We start from the raw sequence: 19,633 nt of genomic DNA, 5'->3' as shown, positions 1-19,633 counted from the left end.
TAAACAAAGCAAGCGCACAAGTTACGTGTGTGAGGGACCTAGACGCCCCGAGGTCCCATAAGTTGTCTTTACCAATATCAGAATGTGTACCAACAGTGTTTGCACAGCCAAAACCGTTGAATGCTTCGTCCCTCATTCTGCGTGTCCCGTCTTACGGAGGCCCGCACAAAGTGCCACTTAGACCACGACAAAGAATCCAACCTTTAAAGGTTGAGGGATACTGTGGAGATGAGCGCTGACCTTTCTCGCAAATTGCGCACACAGACCCACAAATATGCATGGAGGGTTAGGAGCAGTGAGATGATGAGCAGAGTAAAATGGCAGACAGCAGTGTCCGACAAGATTACTGTACTCATCATCCACCGGTTCCCCTCCTCCGCCGATTCATTTCCCTCCACCTCTGTCTGTTCAAACGGATGGCACCAGACATTTGTCAAGGTGAAGGTGGCTTGGCCCACGCCTGGCGATACAACCAACCAATTTTTCCATCTCTTCCGCTCCGCTAGTCTCGCGCTATTAAGTGTTCAATTCCAGCACCTGGAGGCGATGCCAAAGTGCAAAGCCTCGAGGAATGTTAGAGAAATATCCCTGATTAATGTGAGCCCCCCACCTCCGTCACCGACTGTTCCCCCTGGCTTCCTCGGCCATCTTTGTATTGCTGCTGAAGCAAACTTCTAAACTGAAACTGTCAGTTTCTGCTCTGTACATCTGATTTGAACATTTTTCATTGAATCACGACTTTAAGCAGGTTTTCAAGGCACAATGTGATGAAGATCGGAATTAACTCTGAAATTTGTTTAGGCAACGCAAAAAAATGTCACTTTACAAATACCAGATTTTACGTTCATTTGCATGTTTCCAATCAAGAGGGCTCATGTAGCACTGATTTGTGCGCGCATCCTGACGGCAGCGACAGCCAAGGGCAAGCGAGGTGTATGGTATTGATGAGACCCCACCTCTAATGAGCTTCAGCCAATTAATCCATCGATTTACATGCAAATGGCTCCTCAAAGGTTACTGGCTGCGGCTGCCATCTGCATGTACTTACCATGCTAATGTTGCGCTGAGTGACACGTGCAGCCGTCAACACGCATGCGGAAATTTAAGGGTTGAGAGGCACAAAGTGTGAGAGCGAGAGACATGACTGCTTGATCGTTGATGGATTGCGCTGCATCCCATTATCAGCCAAATAAGGTGTTAATTGCAATGCCATGCATCAACTGCGGGTGCACGTGTCTTTTAATTACGAAGCAAACACGTTCCTCTGTCAATCTCACCCATGTCCCTGCGCGTAAGTGAGTTTGTCCCATTTTTTTCTACCCACTTTAGTGCTATTATTAATTTGAATTCATTATTTTTATAATTTTATATAAAAAAATAATGAAGTTAATGTGTCCATGTTTTATTTTTTTTTTTTTTTTTTCAATTTTCACATATAAAAGCAACAAATTATTTTAAGAGATTATGTGATGCTTCTACAGGTCAGTTGACATTAGTCCAGGATGCAGTAATAATGACGTGATTTGGGTCCAGTGCGGAGCTGAGCACTCCTTGGATGTATTCCAGTAATTAGCATTGAATTCAATATATATTTTTAGTTTTCCCTATTGTGAGGATGTTGCAGTACAGAAAAAAAAGTCTTTCACCTAAAATAATGCATTATTGCAGAGTTCTGCTATCTGGCAGCTCACTGACTGGGGTTCAGTGTTAATTACCAGTGTGCTCAGCTTAACTGAGATACCCAGTAAATTGTCCCCAGGTGGGGAAAGAATAGGCTCTATCTTCATTTCTCATAACTGCAGTTGAGCTAATTATGATGAGTGTGTGAGTGTGTGTCTCTTTTTTTCTTTTTTTTTGTCACCTAAGTGTGTTTATGGGCACTTCTTTTACGCTTCCTGTATGTGTCTGTGCACGTGTGACTCGCTCGTTTTGTCACGCACGCGTGTCTATGTCGATGTGCGTGCACGTGGGAGCGTGATGCCTCAAAGGGCTGCCTTTGTGTGCATGCGCGAGTGTGTTCATACGTCGGAGCATGGCGGGACTGCAGTTGGCGCGTGCTAAAACATGCAACTTCCAAAGCCAACAGCTCTGTTAAGTGAGATGTGTTGTGTTATAATGATGCCATCTATCACTCCTTTCATCTCTTCATTCCTTTATCCCCTCACTCCTCCATCACTGTCTCTGTGGTCTCATTAATTTGGCCCGGACTATTTATGGGCCTATGAAAACAATAAGGGAAAAGGAGAAAGGGTTTTACATGCACGAAAGATACTTGTAGTGCGTGGGAAATATGAGGAAGCAAGTTGAATTAGAGGGAGCATACCAAATTATTTTCACTTAATTGCACTTGACCATTAACATCTGGTTTACATTGGAAAGTGCTTTCAAATACAGTATGTTGTATGGGTCCTGACATATTACAACATGAAAACACGAATCCTAATTTGACCAGTGGTCTCTATACAGACTGCTGTTTTAGGAAGTTAAATTGTGTCTGTATATGCATATACAATGGCATAATTTCAGATGACTATGTATTGCTTTAAATTTCCAATAATAATAGATGAGTTTATTGTGGGGAGTATTTGAGATCCCGCGTTCCTCATTTCACAGTTAAACCATGCTACATTCAGATGTACTGCAGGTATAGCACAAAATATGATGCTCAAGCACACCTTCACCTAAAGTTGATATCTCAATTTGTATCTGTAGCTGTCAGTTTTTCACCTTCTCTTTTTTTTTTTTTTTTTTTTTATTGAAACAGCATGTGTCAACTTTTTGTGTTTCAAGTTAAACAAAATTCAGCAAAGTGGAGCAGGTACATGCTCCACGCGGCTGCTCTCCCTCTCTTATTCAAATGAAAAAGCAAAGGGGTTGATCTTCCTAACTGAACTGTCATCAGCAAAAATAGACAAAAGGCTGAGACGTTTCTTCTTGACAGTCGGCACCTGGAATTATCTGAACATTAAACCATGTTGAGTTTCCGCTGCCGTATGTGCTTGTGATTGCCTGAGCGCGCTACTAGATTTTTATTTATTTTTTGCAGCTCCACCCGCGCACAGTTAATTGACAGCTGACTAATGTTGTTAACAGCAAGCCGGCTCAGAGTTAGAGCTGCGGTGATGGAATAAAATCGCAGTCGATGTTGGAGTGTCACTCAGGTGCTCGGTGACGATGTTTGGAATGGCCACTGACTCTATATTTAACCTGGCAACAGGTGAAGAAAACGCTGATGATTGGTTGAAAAAGTTGAAGCCAGCTCAACTTTCATGTTGCGTCCGACGCACAATGAGAGAATGTCAGAATCATATCAGTGGCTTCCATTGAAAATGTATAGTAGCTTAATCTGTCTCCACAACCTCTCACCTACTGGACTGTCCTTCCTATAGCCCTTGAGGTTCAAGGAGTTTAACTTAAACACTCCGTCAGCGACACTAAAGTGTAACACACACTATAGACCAGCCTATGTGGCCTTGTAACATGCTCCTTGGCCCCTTTGAGGCTTTAAACGTGGGGGCCGCAGAGGTTGCATGGTGCTCAAGGTCTCCCTGAATGGGAGGCCACTCACGCGTGCTGTTGTCAAACCCAGTGGAGGGCTGACATTGCGTTTGAGCCGTGGAGGACGAAGGCAACAAGGAGTATGAGATAAATAAGTGGAGCGGTTTTGCATCAAAGAGGCGCGATGCGCTGGATCTGTCTTTGAGGAGACCCTTCTGAGAACAGAAATCAGGAAGGGCGTACACGCGCACGCTCGATGAACTCAAGAGATGTTCCGTAAAGATCGCGAACCCCGTGCATCTTTCACATGTTTCCATTCATGTAACCGTGTCCCGTTCTGCATCTGCCTGCAATGTCAACTCTTCACCGGGTTTTCTTTTTTAATGATGGACTGCTCTGGGTAACTGTTATTCGGGGAGAGTGGGGGTTATCACTCGGCTGCAGAGTGAAATACCATGTGTTCGCCCAGCGGGAGAACATTCCTGCTGGCCCCATGATTTCCTCTGGTCATTCATGCAGCCCTCATCCCCACTGTAATGGCATTGTCCTGGGGCTCAGCTGCCCCACCAGGCCCCCCACGCTTCAGCCTTTGGCCTCCCTGACAGCACTGCCCTTCAGTTGCCTGTCAACCGCACCGAGTCTGCGGTGGCTGACGGGAGAGTGGGAGGGAGTCGGGAGAATGAGGCCAGGGATGGGGCTTTTGCCATTTTCTGGTCATTTGAAAGTCATGGTGAAAATATTCAAAAAATGTTGTTTACTCATTTTATTTTTTACATTAAATCTCACCTGTCTTTGAATTACTTCAAATTAAGTGCATGAACAGAAATAAAATTTAAAAAAAATGCTGGCAGTGAAAAACACTCTAACTTGCCTTAAACAATGAAACGGTTGAATTATTTAACTGTGTGTGCTCAACAGAAACTTGCCAGCATTCTTTTTACACCTGGAGAGCTTTGGCACAAACAACACCTAGCACTGGGAGCTGCAGTACATTTCTGCCTCAGCTCAACGTGGACGCTTCTGTAATAAGTTGAAAGTCGCATAACGAAACAAAACCCCAGACACGTCGTCCGTTGTTACTTTATGTCGTCGTATGACAACGATACGCGGACGAGACCGCCCGGCCCAAGCTGGAGAACGCGGTGGATTGCAGTGCATCTGCTGCATTGACGAAGTGAATGTATGGAATGAAAGCAGGGGAGGAGAGACGGCATCTGCCACTATTTATGAATTCAACAAAGAGTACGCGACACACATCTTTTCTCAAAGCTTCTCTTTCTGTGCGCATTCTGTGCGTGTAAAAAGGGCTGTTCATCATTATTCAAGGACGGAGCTGATTAAAGGTGATTAAGCCCTGCCCATCCATCACTCTCGCCTTTCAGCCTGTCACTGGCCCCAGCATTAAGGGGGACACCATAGTAGGCATGTGTGTGTGTGTGTGTGTGTGTGTGTGTGTGGGAGACAGCGAATGAGAAACTGTCCGTCTAGCTATGTGTTTTTCCAAATATTCGCTATTAACGCTAATTGCAAATAATTCCTCAAATAGAAAGTAACAATATACTTGGATCCTTAATAATGTTGCTTAATCCTGGAATAATACACAAAAGCATTTAAATTGGGGTTCCAACTTAAATGGGCCGTGGCAGCTCATTCTTTACAAGACTCTTTAGCAACCCCATGATGAATGTCTGCATTCTCCCCTGACGAATGACGACAGTGGGACCCTTTATTGCTCTTGCCGTTCCTCATAACAACAGGCTAAAGTAATGCTAACCAATGTTTTCTAAAAAAAGGAAGGGGAAATTTTTCTCAACAAGATGTAATTAATTGATTGGTTTCTCTGGAGTCCGCTCGTTACAGACAGATTTAGAATAGACCGGGTGAAAATGCTCCCCGAAGTCACATAAACTTAACAGCTTGTCATTATGTTCCATTATATTTAGCAGTTTTTCTTAATTCGATTGTTGCGAGAACTAACATTTGAGGTTCTATTCGCGCGGTAGGTGAAGTTTCGGAAACAGTGTTCAGACTTTTAAGGTGGGGTTTTGTTGCAGGTTTTATGGATTGTTGAGCCAAGTTTCACGAGTTGTGGTCTGGGAGGATGCTGACACAGAATGGCCGGGCCGATACCATCCTGACGCCGTGAACCATGACTTTTATGCATGTGAGCACGCAGTGTGTGTGCGTGTCTGATGACGGCACCGAGCCTTGCATCCTTTTTTACAAGATCCAAGAGTGATAACAACGAAACAAGTCAGCGTGTGAGGTGAACTATTCTCAGCGTGTGTGGCTTCAGTTTAGCCACAGAGCAGGTTTGTATATGCCAGTGCGTAAAGGCTGAGGGCAGAAATGCTTTTGCGCTGAGCAGCAATTCGGGGTGCGGGTTGCAAGCATCGCTTTGAGAGGGCGAGTAGAATCTGGTTATTTAACTTTTGTTCCCCCACTGCAGTGAGCTGGAGCTGCACGGGCTCCAACTAACATTTGCTCTGCGGGGTGCCCCGCTAGAAATACTTGCTGAAGCTGCACTCCTCCACGCCACCATCAAGCATCCACTTCTCTGCACACCTAGGGTGCCACGCAGTCGTTGAGATGAATGTCTAGAAAGCCGCGACTGAGTCGGCCCCGAGCGGAGGTGAGACGCTGCGGTGGCAGGGTTTTCACACGTGTCAGGGTTTTAGTTCCTGAGATCATTTGCGTCGTCGTCTATCGACTACGTCAACTCTGTCACACGTTTCCACGTTGCAGTTTGACCTTGTAATTTCATTATATAAGGTGACGCAAGTAAAATGATTGCATTCTCAGTGTAAAGTTGAAATACAATAAAACATAGAAAAGCTCAAGCGCTATGTTGTTGAGTGGAACTGCATTCCCCACTGGTGCTCAGTTGTTAAGCTAAGTTACGGCTTTGAGAGTATAACTTTTATTTATCTTACGACTAACTGTTAATCTCTAAAGGATCTCCGAAGCATTATCCATAGTTGTGTGTGATTTGTGTTTCTAGGATTAGGTCAGGGACTCTCATTTGAATACTATCTATTCATGTGACGCATTACACAACATGTTGTTTACACGCCCGGCAGGATTCTGCAACTACTCCCGTGAACGACACGCAGCACGTTTAATTTTATTTGGGCATATGGCCGCTCATATGGATTAAATGAGACGCGAAACAGGTCATAGTCATGTGAATGTAACAAACGGCAAAGATATGGTTACGGAAAATAAACAGCGCTCATCAGTCGTTAGCGTAATTTGGTGTTTGTGCACCTTATGCGTGCGGCAGTTGTGGGTGACGGGGGGAGCGAGAGGAGGAGCCAGAGGCGGGTCGGGGTAAGGCGAGAGTCTTGATGTGTATTTGGATCGTGCCAGGATGTCTGGCCCCGTCTGTGGTTCACCTGCGCTGGTCTGTCATTCGCACAGACACGCGCGCACACATTTACAATTGCACCGACAGGGATAAGAACGCACATTCATTCAGGAAAAGGCACAACATACACGCATCCTCGCATTCTCAGTTTCTTGAAATCACGAGATGCTGATTTATGGAGGGGGGGTTTTACTCTCTCTATCTTTCCCTCTCTTCTCTCTGTGACCCACTAACCGTTACCCCTGGGTTTATCCCTCCCTCTCTCTTTCTATCTTGCTCCCTCTCTCTCGGCGGTAACACATGGCTGGACACCCGTGGTGAGGTGTGTCATTTGAGGAGTGATTTAGTGCTGTTCTGCCCCAACCACTGCTGAGACACCTGCCCCAGGAATCCTACTGCACACACACATTTATGTGGATGCACACAGATGCATGCACATGATGGACACATACTTGCAGAGCAGATCTGCTCTACCATAACTTCCCAACACACTAGGCCCCTATAGCCCGAGGAGACCCCATTTTACTGATTCTGCAAAGCGTTGCATAGTGGCCCTCAGTGGATCATCAACCAAGGCATTCAGTTATGGATTCCTGGATTCCTACTAGCTACTTAATCCTTTACAGAAGGATCTGTGACTGGAGGCTGTTCCAGCAGCCACTGGTTTCAACTCAGGGGGAATACCATTAACAGTTCACCGCCACCAATAAGATCCAACATTTTTTTCCCCCCATGTTTTAGATATAGTGTTGCTATGATATGATTAATATTGAACCATCTGATAAAAGACAGCTAAGCAGGAAATATTGACCAGGACAGCAGCTCCAATGGCTTTTCTGAAAGATATAGGAATGCATGTGTACAGTTGCTCTAATATAACACAATATAACACAATATAACACAATTGATTTCTGTAAAATTGAATTTCAGTTCAGTTTACCAGGAGATCAGATTGCGGATGATCAAATTTCGGGCCGCGCGCTGAAGTCACCCGTTCACATCGGCATCTACAACTTTATTCAGATTCTTAATTTTTTTTCACCCTATTTTTCACGTCATTAAAGAAGAAGAATGTTGAGTTCGGAGCAGCGCTGGGGAACCGAACAAAACCTCAAATGCGATAGAGCTCATTTGGATTTACGAGTGAAGGCAGCCGCAACATCGCCAAGAAGCTGTGAATGTGATTATTATTGCGTGATATGAAACCTTGATCGAATCGCCTCTCATCGCATCCCCCGCGGCATGCAGAGGAATCCTATTAGCCACCTTAGGCCAGCGCGACACAAAAACATTCTGACCTTCCCTCCTCTGTGAGAGATTCATGTTCAGTTATTCACCTTCAAGGTGACAACGAATGACACGCATGTGAAATATTTGGTGTGGTGTCGAATAGCAGCGTCAAAAGCCACAGGTCTGCAGCCGTATGGAAACTTTAGCATGCATTTGTCGCTGTTTTATTTCATTCATGCTATACCCACAATACTGTTTTCTGTTTTTTGATTTGATTTTGTATGCCCCAACACACCGCAAGACTTTGTACAATAAAGAGTTTTTTCTGTTCCCCATTACAACCAGATGCCAACCAGATGTTTCAATGGCAAATTACAGAACACCAGCATTGCCGCGATTGGTTTTCAAGATGAAACATTTATAATTCACAAAATGCTCAAGGAGGAATGTCAACAACAAGCATTGTAGGGAAAACTACTTATTTTAAAATGTGGCCTGCTGTAATGACTGAATGATGTTACCGCCATATGTATTTATACTGTATGTTTCTGTTTTCAATACTTTCCGACATTCATTGTTCATTCTTGGTTGTACACATCCCAATGAGACTAACGCAGCGGGCAGTATGGAAGCCTGAATGTCATGTTGTCTGAAGTGAAACAAGCCCGGGGGCTGTTTAGCATATGGCAGCAGCTACGTGTCTGTCAGCATATGCACATATAGGTGTCTGTTTATTCCCGCAATATTGTGTGTTTCTGTGCATGTTTGTATCCTTCAGCCGTCCTCAGGTGCTTTAACAGTGAAGTCGTCTTTACTGGACTTCACCCAGACCTCAGCACGCACGGTAGCATCCCCCCAACTGGGGCTCAATGTCAACCATCATATAGATAAATATTTAAAAATGGAATGAGAGCAGCGATTCTGGTAAAAAATTATTTTTTTTTTTTAGCTGTCATTGACATGTCAAAGCAGGAAAGCCACATGTGTAAATAGTTCAGTGTATTTCATTTTAGGTGTGTTAAATTCAAGGTTTGGTACTGTACATGTTGGCTCGGTGGATAGACTTACTGAGGTACTTAATGGAGCAGAGCCATCGTTAATGTTAGCAGTCCCCCCTGTCCTTATGATAATTCAATATGTCTGCCAAGAATAAAGGTCTGCTCACTTTGAACCCGTCCCCTCCACCGACTCCAATGGTTCCTTGTCTGGCATTGTGACATGAAACAGAGCCTCCTCAATTGAAAAAGCGGCCCAATGAGCACCATGGGAGGAATAATGATTATCCAATAAGCACCATGGGCAGGATTAACGCCAATGTCAATGTAAAGATTTGCGTCTGAACCAAAGAGGAACATTAACAAGGGTCACTGACATAGGCTATGTAGACACTGCTATTGTTCTCACTTCGCTCCACTCTAATAACCTCAGCAAACCCAGTGGGATTGTGTCTGTATCAGCTTAATCTGATGTTAGATTTAACTGGATATGTTGGTCTGTAATTGGTTTGGGAAAACTGATTCCCCTCACCCACGGAAATCAGCTTGGAAGGCAATGTCAAACAGAGGATGGAAACCAGTTGAGTCTGAAATCAGGCAAAACAATTAATGCAATATGTTCAGTTTTCAATACAAGTATTTAAACATGCAACAGCGTAATTATCAAGCTGCCAATTTCTTTGTTTGGGTCTTGTCAACAGAGCACATTGAGCGAAATGGGTCACCATCGTTGTGTGTGGGTGTGTGTGTGTGTGTTTGCATGTGTGTGTGCGTCTAGCAGCGCTGTAGATGACCTATTTTCTCTTAAAGTAGAGAGCATGTCCTCTCTGGGACTGGTCAATAAAACTGTCCTGGTGTCGCTTGCCTCTGATGAAGGGTGACCAAAAAAAGACCCACGCACTATTAGAATTTATCTAATTTTACAAAAAAATGTAGAAGAGCTCTTACTTGTTTTCCCATTTCCAATATTTTTCCATTATTCCATGTCTCTCACAATCTCACTTACCTTTTTATTCATGTTTTACTATCCATTATGTGACTATAAAGCTACATTTTTCTAGTAAAAACAATCATAATACTCTCCTCATAAAAAATATATTGTTCCGCCATAAACTAGTATGCAGGTATTTCTTTCACTGTATATTTAATAATCAAAGAAACTCTGGATGTTTGACTTGATGTTAGGTTTCAACATGGACTTTAACAACACATGGTTAAATGTCCTACTAACTGTTGGGACACCAAAATAAAGTATGGACATCTGTCTGAGTTCCACATCAATTTTCCCATATCTGCATGCAAATGGCATTGTCGTTGCCACCGGCTACTGTTGTCACACACGTTGTTATGGTGCAATAGTACGGGGCAGCTAAATCACCAAGATGACGACAGTCAGTGTCTTTGTGCGAATGTGTGCTTGGTGTACACGGCTGGTTATCTGCGCTGTTAAGACACAACACAATAGTCCCGTGAAGGATGACTAGAAAGCAAATGGGTTCAAATGCTGGTTTGGTTGTTTGCTGTGTTTCCAGGGACTGTGAGTGGAATGTGCATGTGTGTACGCTGGTGTGAAAGTGAGAGGGCAGTAAAAGGTCAGTGTCCCGTTCAAACACGGTGACTGCATCCACGCAGATAAAAGCAAACAGTAGAAATGTGTCGGTGCCGCGTACGGCGGATATAAAGCAAATGTGTGTAATATTGGTGTGTGCATGGGCGATGTCGGTGTGTGGGAAAGCTGTATGTGCTCAACTTTTTGGTCGTGCCTACTCTCTTTCTCTCAAAGTGATTCCTATAGCAGATGTGGAAAAAGAACGGATGAATTTATTTGCTGAAAGCGTTGATGTTGATAGGAAAGTTTCATCTCCTCACATCCATGTCATTAACATTTCCTAGGTGTGTGTGTGTGTGTGTGCGTGTCCCGGCTGGTTGTCCTGGATTTCCTTTCTGACCTTGCTGATCTCTGGAGTGTGGAGTGCGTAGGAAACGGTTATTGCATCCTTGATGGATACAGCAGGGAGTTGATCCACGCCTCTGTGTGTGTGGGGTTTGTGGAGTACTTGCCCTGTTTTGTCCCAGTTTATTGGCCTTCACGCACACACACACACGCACACACAGGAATTCACATGGCAGTTTAATGAAAGTGCTATTCTTTTCCCTCCTGTTTATTTAGGTTTAAAGCAGGTGGTATTCTTCCATGATGCCACTATCAAAACTAATATATTCTATTAAAATATACGAATGTATTATATAAATGACTTTTTTTTTAATGAGCGTGATTATCCCATAAATATGACATTTCAAAGTGTTTAGATTTAAAGGGTGTGCTTACGCCAGACAGTAAACCTTATATTCTGCTGTTCACTTGCTGATTTGATTCTCCCTGTTTCCCACTGACCCGAAAAGGCCTTTTTTTTAAAAAAAAAAACTGAGCAAGAGGAAAAAAGAAGACTTCGGTCTGCCTCCCCTTTACGGATATATGAAGGCCAGTGTTTCCAAATAGAGTGCAGTTATCACGCTGGCCGTGTTACGATTACATAACTAATCACTAAAATAATCATCATTCACAAGCTGCTGGTGAACTAGAGTTTTTAAGAAACATATTAAGAAAGAAGTAGTTCACACCAGGCTACTGCCATAGGTTGCTATTATTGTATATTGAATATAAAACACCTACAGTTTTTGCATTGTTATCAAGACAGTGTGAATTTTTTCATTTTTCCTTTTTGCTTTCCAGTCCCACAATATCAGAACCTACGTCCTTCCTCCTCCTCCTCCTCCTCTCTTTCACCTCATCCCGTCCTCCTCCTCTGCGTCCCTTTATCTTCCCCCACTTCCTTTTGTCCTCCTCTTACCCTTCTCATCAGGCTGCTTTATTATGCAAATCAGTGTTGGATCAGATCACTTAATTAGGCTTTACGGGGGCCAATTTGTGTGCACGGACGCGCACACATGCACAAAACACACTTTCACACTGGAATACGCACTCCTGGTCACTTTCACGTAGAGAGGAGGGAAGGGAAAATGCTGGTGGTTACACTGATGTTAAAATTAAACACTTGAGTGTTCTGTGAAGGTTTTCCTTTGATATAGCTGGCTTATTAATACAATTAAATAGAACTTGGAGCTTGAGACGTATTGAATCACAGGACCAGATTAGATTTTTGTCCATTTCATTGTAGACTGTGCTTTATATAATGCAAGTGAAAATTTTAAAGTCCCATAAGAATGTAGTGTTATTATTATTTGTAACAGCAGGAAAGAAATTAAACAGACGTTTATGTGTTCACTTTACAACCATGAGCTACGTTTCTCGCCTTTACCTGCAGAGTAACTTAATGAACTGAAGCTAGAATTCAGGACGTCACAATTTAAAACGTAAAACGCGCGCAAAAGAAACTTTACTGCTGCATTTACAACTATTTATATCCCACTTCTGCTGTGCCAGGGCACGGCTGAAAACGACCACACAGTAAAATAATCAGCCCTTTGTTACATTATGATGAGCCCTAGTTGCTTTCATCACACATGCCAAAAAACGAAATGACTTTAAAGGTTTAGTTTGAGCGGTTAATGAACGCTGGCTCTGGAGGTTCTGAATAGTTGCAGATGTACAGAGTCGTTCCTCGGGCTGGCAGGGACAAGCACGTCGGTTCACCACTGCTGACACGTGAACAAACTCGCAATATGTCCCTGGCGTTATTGCCATGGCGAATGGCACAGCAGTTGAACAAAGAGAGACAGAACGCGTAGCAATTTGCCCCCGAGACATGACGCGTCACTTCTGATGATTGGTTTCATTTGTATTTGTGACAAAAATGAATTTCTTTTATCGGGTTACGGTCATAATAGCTTAAATAAATTGATCGTAATTGGGCATAATGGATGTCTGTGTCGCTTTGTGTGTGTAATCGTCATGAATTACTCAGATTCACATGGTGGCTTTCTCTGTTGGTGAGCGGAGTGCTTGTTATTGCGTTTATTTCTGGTCCCAGGTTTTTGGGAGGTTTAAATATAACAGTGTTTATCACATAAACTTTTCCCAAGACAAGATTATTTATTACACTTTTGAAAATGTGGCTGCTCCTGGATTTTCGTGCGTTATTCTTTGTAAGTCGACAATTTTTGTACAGGAACATAACTATTAGGCAGAGAACATTTCCAGCCGAAGTATACCAGTGTTTCATGAAAAACGACTTTGACCTTTTTAAGATTCTGTAACTTGTTACAGTTTGGCCCACGGGGGGATTTCGTGGCAGGGGGCAAGATGTTTACTGTTGCCATGTTTCCAGTAACATTACAAGGGGCTCCGGATAAGACTGCGAGCCAAATGCCTAAGCTGTCAAAGTAAATAACTTTTCCATTTCAAAGAGGGCTTTTCCAATTAAGGGAAGTGGGATGGAGCAACAGAAAGAGAAGGGGAAGCCACAGAAAAGAACGGGAGGAAGAGGGAGGTGGAGACGGACGGAGATGGAAGAGGAGGAGAGCGGGGAGCGAAGGTCCCTGCAATCTTGCCGGAGTTAAAAAAGAAAGGAGGCGTGGGTGGTATGGAAACAGGAAATCAATTGTTGGGTCGGCACCTTGCTTTGGCTTGGCTTGCAGCTACGCGGAGCCTTGAAGTGTGCGAGGGAGAGGAGGCAAGGGGGGGGATCGAGGCCAAGACTGAAGCTTTTGGATTAGGTGGAAGGAAAGGCGCGGGTCAAGGACAGACCTGCTTTCCCTCTTTCCCCGCGTGACACCAATCAATTAACAAGCAATGAGCGGGGTCAGTGGGTCAAGAGGACCGGAGGCATGTGAGAAGTAACATGCTAATGCATAATGATGTGCAATCGCGTTTCACTGATGATTACAGGATATTCTAATAAAAGCTCGTGCACGCTTCAAATGAGCTTCTAATTCCGCAGCGAGGAGGGATTTCGAATGTGCTGCCATTTCTTCTCCAGTAGCGGTTGCTGAGCTTTCGCAGCCATCCGCTAACAGACTCCAGATTCTGTGGTAGCACAGTGGGTGCCAGAAAGTATTTCAGGTTGAGGAAGAGGATAATTGAGCCAGACGCTGCACTTTCTGTATTATACATAAAATTACAAAATGCAAAAATGCGTTCGCTGGGTTAAGTCGCGACCATCATGTTGCAAAAAAAAAAAAAAAGCACTTCATGTGACCACAGGACCCTCCAGCAGTCATTTTAATTATTGATGAGAGTGTCCTATGACCTAGACTATTGATTGAGCAAATTGCAGCCCCAGTCGTTTTACAAACACCATATCATGTGGCCGCTGCGCACATGTGTGTGATTGTGTGTGTGACGACTGTTTAAAAGTGAATGAGGAGATTGCGTTACAGCCATTATGTACAAAGCAGCAAGACATTGTGTTATACCCTTGCGAGCGTGTGAATGTTTGATTTTAAGAACTTAAACTTGAATGGAAATGTGTGTGTGTGTGTGTGTGTGTGTGTGTAGAAGCAGCGACCCCATCCTTACATCTTGTTCCTGCTGTTGTTATTGATTTGAAAATAAATAAAAGATGGTTCATGGAAGGGGCCCTTCATAAATCTGCTCTCAGTTTTCATAGTTCTTGTCCAGACGGTAACACTCGGGTGAAAAGTGCATCTCTCTATGAACATAACAATAACATTAAATCATTTTATTTTGTGATGACTTCCTTTTTGGACCTTACAGCATGAATGATGCGCACATCCTTTAATTAATCACACATACTCTCGACATCTGAAGAGGTGCCGTGTCTCCTCTCCAGACCCACATGCACGCGATACTGCGCATGATACCGTGCCATCCACTCGTGCCCCTGCGCACATCGCCGCTGGATGTCAGCGTGACACATCTCGGCTCTCCTCTAGATGAGGAGTTAACCTGTGAGCCGAATCTGATTTTGCCATCAGCCGCTTTCGGAGCTGCCTTTTTTTTTTCTATTCTGGCAGACACGCGGGGAGGAAACAGGACCTTTATTATCCTTTTCCAGCAGTTATAAAAATATTTTTAGGGTTGTGGTCAAGAAAATACAACATATCGCTATACTGTCATGTGAAAACCTCGCGCCGTAAATGCAGCTTTGGTTATTAATTTTTTTTACATTGAAGGTTTATGGGGCCCCGTCTGCGCCTGATAAGTTTCGCGGCTGTGTTGCGCCTTGCAGTTTCTCCTTATATGTTTAACTCTTAAGTGGAAATTAGGCTGTTTTTCTTATATTTGTGAGGTGTTGACTTGCCAGATCAGGTCATTCAAGTGTAATAAGATGCGATGTCCAGCAGTTGCACTGGCAATGCTTAAAGGACACATCTGGTTCTCCCTCCACACATCCTGTATGTACATCTTTTTTTTTTTCTATTAAGAAAAAAAAAATATTTTCAACCTGCTTTTGCTCATGAACTCACTCAATCTTGCTTAATATAGTTTCTTTTTAGTCGGTCATGTGAATTTCTGTTGCCATTAATGTGCTCAAATGTCCACAGCGAGAAAAACTACATTTCCCAGCTGTTTAACCCTTTGGCTTCCACACTAAGAAATACAATTAATCACAATTTATGTTAATGACGTGCACTGCAAACTGACTATTTTGACAAATTATTAGTAAAATGTTCGTACAATTGTACAGATTCATACAATATAAATGCTGAAGCTGTACGATGTACTGTATATTTTTGAGCTCTGGTCTTCTGTCCAAAAGCTCTACAATCTCAAAAAGTATAAAGGCCACAGCTCAGATATTTGTATACATCATGTGGTCAAACATGGGCCAATTTGTGTGTCTTACAAATTGAGTGACAAGAAATGGTTTTGAAAATGGGTACCAAATGAGAAATTTGTACTACTATGAAAAAGGTCAACCGTGCGGTTACAATGCCAAGTCAAAGGGTGAACAAATTATTATTTGTTGTTTTGAATTATATATTTAAATTATATGAATATGTACTTTTGGCTTCAAAAGTAAGTTTAAAATAAAGGGTTGAGAGCTACAGACAGACATGGGAAGTCCGGACTTTATAGCCTCACATTTTTATATATTTTGATCCTTCTTCTCCGACAAGATTGTTCTGACAAAGCAAAACGTTGTTTATGGCTGTGAGGGGGATCAGACGAAAGGCTCAGCCTGCCACCGGTATGAGATTAACTCCTTTCAACTTTGTTTATCCACAATTTGCTTTTACGCATTCCCGGCAACCCAGCGGTTACCTTGCTATTTCTGTTACCTGATTGGCCGGGGCTGCTGGCTGTCAGGTCTAATTTCCTGGCGCGTCCTCCAATCAGGGTGGTCTGTTTTTTTGCATGTCAGCGAGCGTTGTTCTTGCCGCTCCGTCGGTGGGATCGTACTGGGCCGTTTAAAGGCGCTTCACATTCTATTACTCTCACGTGCGCGCGCACGCACACTGCAGAGAGGAGTCAGCGGAGTATTTAGTGCGGCATTGGGACCTTGGTGTGGCAGTGTCAGTGATGGATATGGCAGTAGTATCAGCACTGTTGGCTTTTGCAGAAGTGTGTTGTCCACCACTGGGATCTGTCAGACCTGTTCTGCTGAGCCCACACATTCTGCTGGCTTGCTCCTATTGCTGCTAGCTATTTCTTTAATGTAGTGCGCGCGAGTGTGTGCGTGCACGTGAGTGCGCGATTGAGACAGAGGGAGAGCTTGTCTGTCTGTGCACGAAAGTGTTAAATTACTGTGAAAATTGCATGTTTGCATTTTAATAAAAAAGATGTCTCGTCCAATCAGTGTCACCCGCAACTTATTTAGTGGACATGATTCAGTTTAGGGAGTTTGGTTACTTACTTACTCTACAATTAATCAACAATAGCATACTTGTGCGTGGGAAGCGAAATATTCCTACCACATACTTTACCCACGTGGATTTTAAATAGCGTGTCCGATGCTCCGACACTTAAATAGGCATTGGAAGATATTGAATTTCTGCCATGTCTTTCCTCATAATGGGGGAACTCTTTAATCCAGTGTGTTATTTGAATTCCAGGTCCCTGCTTGCAAATACAGCACTCTTGATGTTAAACCCTAAATGAGAGATGCTTAAATGCATTTTATTCCATCGCTGAGTTCAGATAAGATGGCAGGGGTCCCAATCTGTGATACAGGAGAAGAAAGCAGCAGCGAATTTAAATCTCAGTGGAACTAAATAGGTAAAAAAAAAAAAAAAAAAGGAAAGAAAACTGTTCGAGAAAGTCCTTCTTATCCCGATTCCCTCCCCTTGATCTTCCTTCCTGCACGTACACACATATACTGTACTCGCACATCCAACACACTCATGCATAGGTGTTGTGTCACCCTACTTGCACCGATTGCAACAGTTTTGTGTTGAGTAGGATTTAAAAGAGCTGCTGAGTGCACATTTACTACCAGCAATATTTAAAGAGAACCTCCCTTTTATCTGAGGGGACAATTTGCATTATTCATGCCTTCTGAGCGCCGAAGAGAAGAGGAAATAGAGACAAAGACATTTCAGAGAATTATTGTTTTCTACCAGCAGTCAATGGACTCTTGTTGCATTAACAGCAGATTTACATTCAGTCTTTTTCCACAGTTGCACAGTGAGAGATACAGATGAAGAGAGAGAGAAAGTGGGCGCTAAATACTCCCAATCTTTCATTTCTCTTGCTATTGTAGGTGCCCTGAAGAGGAATACGGCCGTTAACAGATCTGCCAATGTGCTGGTTCAGCACGGTGCTCATGTTTCTGTCTGTGTTCTTTTGTTTCCAGCTTGCAGGGCTGGCTTCTACAAATCTACCCTCGGGAACATGGCGTGTTCAAAGTGTCCCCCTCATAGCTTCTCTCACCACGAGGGGTCACTCCACTGTGGCTGTGAGAAGAACTACTTCCGCGCTGATGGAGACCCCGCCTCTATGGCCTGCACCCGTAAGTGTGTGTTTATGTTGCTGTTGGTGTTCTCACATAGTGCCGGTTTCATCATGTGTTTTGTGATGCTCTAAAAACCTGTCCACATATAAGTGATTTGCTCATTTGTCATCAGTTTTTAGCTGAGAACTAGTTACTAGTGGCTCCCATTGCCTAGGTAAACCACTTGTATGTATTCACAAGGCAAATGCTTCAGGCATCATGCTATTGGAGTCCGCTAGGATCTTTTTTTATATTGATGTAGTTTCAGTCATAGTAACCAAAGCACTGGAAGTTGTTTTCTGGTAGTCATTTTGGAACTCAATGTTGGTGCAATGGACGTCTATCAATATAAAGTAGGCAAACAAACAGGAGGATGCATAATTGGAATAGCAGCGTACTGGAAATGCAAGTTACGTCCTTATGCGTCCTCGATAAAACAGACAGGACTTTAGGCGCGTTCCATTTGTACTCGGAACTCAGAATTTCCAAGTTGTGGGTTGGAGTTTTCAACTGGAACGGACCCCGGATTCCCTCGAATTCACTCCTCGGAAAGTTGTAGAATCCTCACTAACCCCAAGTCGAGTTTCCAAGATGGCCGCCCCGTGTGTAAACAGTAGTTAGAAGGTCCTGTAATATTCCATTTATTAGCACTTCTGATTAGTTGTTGTTGCACTAAAGCAGTCGTACAGACAGTATTTTCAACATACATATGTTGAAATGCGGTTACAGTGTAATTTAAGTTTTTCATGTGTTATTATTTTTATAAATTTCTGCCCCGTGCCATCTTGTAGATTTAATCACTATAAATAATTAAAAGATTTGACTGAAATTATCTGTTCCATTTACAATTTGTGTTAGCCTAAATTTAGTTTAACATTATAGCAATAAATTAGTTAATATTAAGTATTAAAAAAAAAAAAAAACTAAAAAACAACAACTTTAATTTTACTCTTCACTCAAAAAAATATTGAACACACCAAGTTTCCACCAAGTTATGTTCGGACAAACCAAGAGCTTTCATGGACGCAGCCATCTAGTTTTTCTGTCTTCAATAACTGTAATGCCGACAACTCAGATGTGACGTCGTTGTCAGTGCCAACTTCTGAACTCCGAGGAAAATGGTACGCACCACTATACACATCCAGGGTTTTGGATTGTACTTGGTCAGATGCACACTTTGAATTGGAACAGTCCAAGTGAAGCAAGTGACGACGTTTCACAAGTCCACAAGAACACAAGTACGGAAAAGGACGCATGTTCATAAAAGCACCGTTTGCTCCAATTGGGTCAATCACCTCAAGCACATCACCTCCAAGTTGAAATTAGTTCCACTTGGTATCTGCCCATTTTGGATTGCCAGAGCTATGTTTGTAAAGTGTTTTCAGATGCTTTTTGTATTAAACGATTTCTGTTTTTGTCCATACAAAACCTAATAGACCACAACATCATTGTATCTAGATATATCGCTGTTGGCATCGGTTCTAATATAAACATTGACTAGCTGGATTCCCACACTTAACAAAGTGGAAGATTATTCTAATGACGTGCAATTTCCAAATTCACTAGTAAAAATAATGAAACAAAGGATATAATGAGTTCGCATCCCTCATTTATTTAAAGGTCAAGGAAGCCAAGGCAGCCGTGAACTTTTTAAGGCCTTTCAGCTCTCTGTGTGATTCTCTTTT

General features: G+C 43.0%; 1 protein-coding gene across 4 annotated transcripts in view; it reads left to right on the top strand.

Annotated features, from left to right (window-relative positions):
• epha3 (eph receptor A3) overlaps positions 1 to 19,633 on the top strand; it is an 88,909-nt gene that overhangs the window by 29,093 nt on the left and 40,183 nt on the right. For all 4 annotated transcript variants that reach the window (XM_047600592.1, XM_047600589.1, XM_047600590.1 and 1 more), the window contains one exon: positions 17,811 to 17,966. In XM_047600592.1, the coding sequence (XP_047456548.1) occupies positions 17,811 to 17,966 (156 nt within the window). The remainder of the gene's footprint in view (positions 1 to 17,810; positions 17,967 to 19,633) is intronic.

Source organism: Mugil cephalus, chromosome 12 (assembly GCF_022458985.1).
Source record: "Mugil cephalus isolate CIBA_MC_2020 chromosome 12, CIBA_Mcephalus_1.1, whole genome shotgun sequence".
Taxonomy (NCBI): Eukaryota; Metazoa; Chordata; class Actinopteri; order Mugiliformes; family Mugilidae; genus Mugil; species Mugil cephalus.
Note: the sequence above shows the minus strand (reverse complement) of the source record. Positions and strands in the feature narration are given on the sequence as shown.